Consider the following 2,426-nt stretch of genomic DNA (forward strand, 5'->3'; position numbering starts at 1 on the left):
CATTGAGACTATATATAATATGAGAAAGGTGTATTTTTCTAACATCTTTTTAAAGATAAGGTGGTCTAGTAATCTTTTTTCTTATATTATTCATTATATTCTAGTTAAGAAAATAATTTCTCAGAATTCATATAAATTATTTTTTCCTATAGTATTATCTATGAAATTTTATATTTTTAATAATATAAATTCATTACATGATATTATATATCCTTAATCTTTCTTAATTATCTATATTCACAAACATCAAATTTCAAACCCTTAACCTTCTTTTAAAGATCCTAATAGGTCATTTACCATTTTGAAGTCTATATAAAACCATTTAAGTGCTGTAATAATGATAAAAGCAAATCAACGAGAAAGGAAACAGGAAATGTAAACATGACACAAATTCACATTTACAATAATTTAAAAAAGTTACACTCGTCTCAGGGCATGCAATTGTAAACAACGTCTGCCATGCATGATGATCATGGTAGAGGATAGGAACGAAAAGTAAACAAGATCAACGGCCACAAATTAAAACGCAAAATACAAGGGAAAGGAAACTAAACAAAATGGGAAAATCCGTTTTTCAAAATGACAGACAATGAATTAAACCGCCGCTAGGTTTAATAATCGGTGGTGGGGAGCTGCTCGTGGGTGTTGCTGATGAAGGCGAACTCGTAGACGAGTCCGGCGAGTCCACCCCCAACAAGGGGTCCCACCCAGTAGACCCAATGGTTGGCCCAGGACCAGCTAACCAAGGCGGGTCCGAATGAAACTGCTGGGTTCATTGAGGCTCCGTCGAAGGCTCCACCGGCCAAAATGTTGGCTCCAACGATCAGACCGATTGCCAATGGGGCGATTGTTCCCAAGCTTCCCCTTTTAGGATCGACGGCCGTGGCGTAAACTGTGTACACTAATCCGAATGTCATCACGATCTCGAATACCAAAGCGTTGGACACTCCCACACCGGACGACAACCCGAAAGTTGGTACACCCTGCGAAGCAACATAACAAAACCCAAATAACAGTCAAATAACGGAAATAACTGATTTTCTAACAAGATTTTGGGCGGGGGAGGGGGGAATGGTAATGTTACCAGGTCGCCGGTGGCGAACTTAAGTAAGAGGCAAGCGACGGTGGAGCCGAGGAGTTGGGCGATCCAGTAAAGGATGCCACGCAAGAGAGTGATGTTCCCGCCAACGAAAGCACCGAAGGTGACAGCCGGGTTGACGTGTCCACCTGAGATGTTGGCGCCAACGGAGACGGCAACGAAGAGGGCGAAACCGTGAGCTAGAGAGGCGGCAATGAGACCGGCGGGAGTGGTTGCTCCGTTGTCAGTCAGCTTGTTAAAGGCCATACCGGAGCCCGATCCAGCGAAAACGAAGATCAAGGTTGAGATGAACTCAGCCAAAGCTGCCTTGAGAGCATCGGGGTGAGTAGCCTCTTCGGGCCGGCCAACGGCAATGTTTCTGATCGGCATCTTTATCGTCGGAGCAGTGGAGTGATAATCGGAATGTTGTTTTTGGTCTGGCTGGTGTCCACTTCTCCACTAGCTCTTATATTTGAAGTGCTTGGTACACAGTAACCGGGATTAGTCTGTTACCGGTTGAAAGATGGTGTATTATTTTGAAAGGATATTGGTTGACAGCCTGTGATATATTTATTTAAAGAATTTATGTAGTTTTTCGGCAACGGGTTGAACCGAGAAACCAGTCATCCCTGTTACGACAGCGATTGACAGATGGATGAATAATTGCCACGTGTTCATATTGGATAAGAGCAACGGAATGTGCGGCGTTCGGCCGACTTTTTTGTTTCATTTCACGGCTTCCCCTGGAAAGATCGAATCATAATCTTATCGGATAGACTGCCATGCGCATGTGATTCTGACACGTGGAATAAGGATACTGATCTGATGGTTGAAAAATATTGTGCTAAATACAATGGAAAATAATGGGAAGACGAGAACATGGAAATTAAATTAAATTTGGGTTTGAAAATCATGTTCACGTTCTCTAGTTTGGATGTAATCATGAACTAAGGACAAAGATAAAAAGAAGGAACAACTTGAATTATTAAAATTCTAATTATTTTAAGTTTTAATCATTTAAAGATTTAATAAGAAGTTAAAAACAAGGTTTAGGTGTATTGGAGCAGTAAAATTAGGTTATTAGTTTAGTTTGTTTCTTCATTTACCAAAGAAAAACAAGGTTTAGGTGTTATTTAATGATTAAAAGAAATTAAATGTTGAGTTTTTAATACCGAGTTTTTTAAGTATTGAATTGTATTATAATTAAAGGTTGAAAATAAAATTTTTGATTAAATGAAAAAAATAGTGTAAAGTATATAAATGTCCCCGATTATAGGGTGTTCATTTATTGAGCCTATCGACTATTAAAAATTACAAAATGATTCATTGACAACATAGTATTGCTTTG

At 39.2% G+C, this 2,426-nt stretch overlaps 1 protein-coding gene across 1 annotated transcript; it reads right to left on the reverse strand.

Annotated features, from left to right (window-relative positions):
• Nucleotides 1-534: 534 nt before the first annotated feature.
• On the reverse strand, nt 535-1,503 carry LOC120123998 (aquaporin TIP1-1). The gene is made up of 2 exons (XM_039142775.1): nt 1,085-1,503; nt 535-983 (listed from the first exon to the last, which is right to left on the reverse strand). The coding sequence occupies exons 1-2, from the start codon at nt 1,466-1,468 to the stop codon at nt 612-614; spliced, it is 756 nt and encodes a 251-aa protein (XP_038998706.1). The 5' UTR covers nt 1,469-1,503; the 3' UTR covers nt 535-611.
• Nucleotides 1,504-2,426: the final 923 nt, after the last annotated feature.

This window comes from Hibiscus syriacus, unplaced genomic scaffold (assembly GCF_006381635.1).
Source record: "Hibiscus syriacus cultivar Baekdansim isolate YM2019G1 unplaced genomic scaffold, ASM638163v2 tig00001256_pilon, whole genome shotgun sequence".
Taxonomy (NCBI): domain Eukaryota; kingdom Viridiplantae; phylum Streptophyta; class Magnoliopsida; order Malvales; family Malvaceae; genus Hibiscus; species Hibiscus syriacus.

Bases quoted from the DNA above. Each gene is read 5' to 3' on its own strand.
- LOC120123998 (XM_039142775.1), bottom strand. From the start codon at position 1,468: ATGCCGATCAGAAACATTGCCGTTGGCCGGCCCGAAGAGGCTACTCAC. The intron at 984-1,084 runs GTAACATTACCA...GTTGCTTCGCAG, and splicing joins AGTTCGCCACCGGCGACCTG to GGTGTACCAACTTTCGGGTT.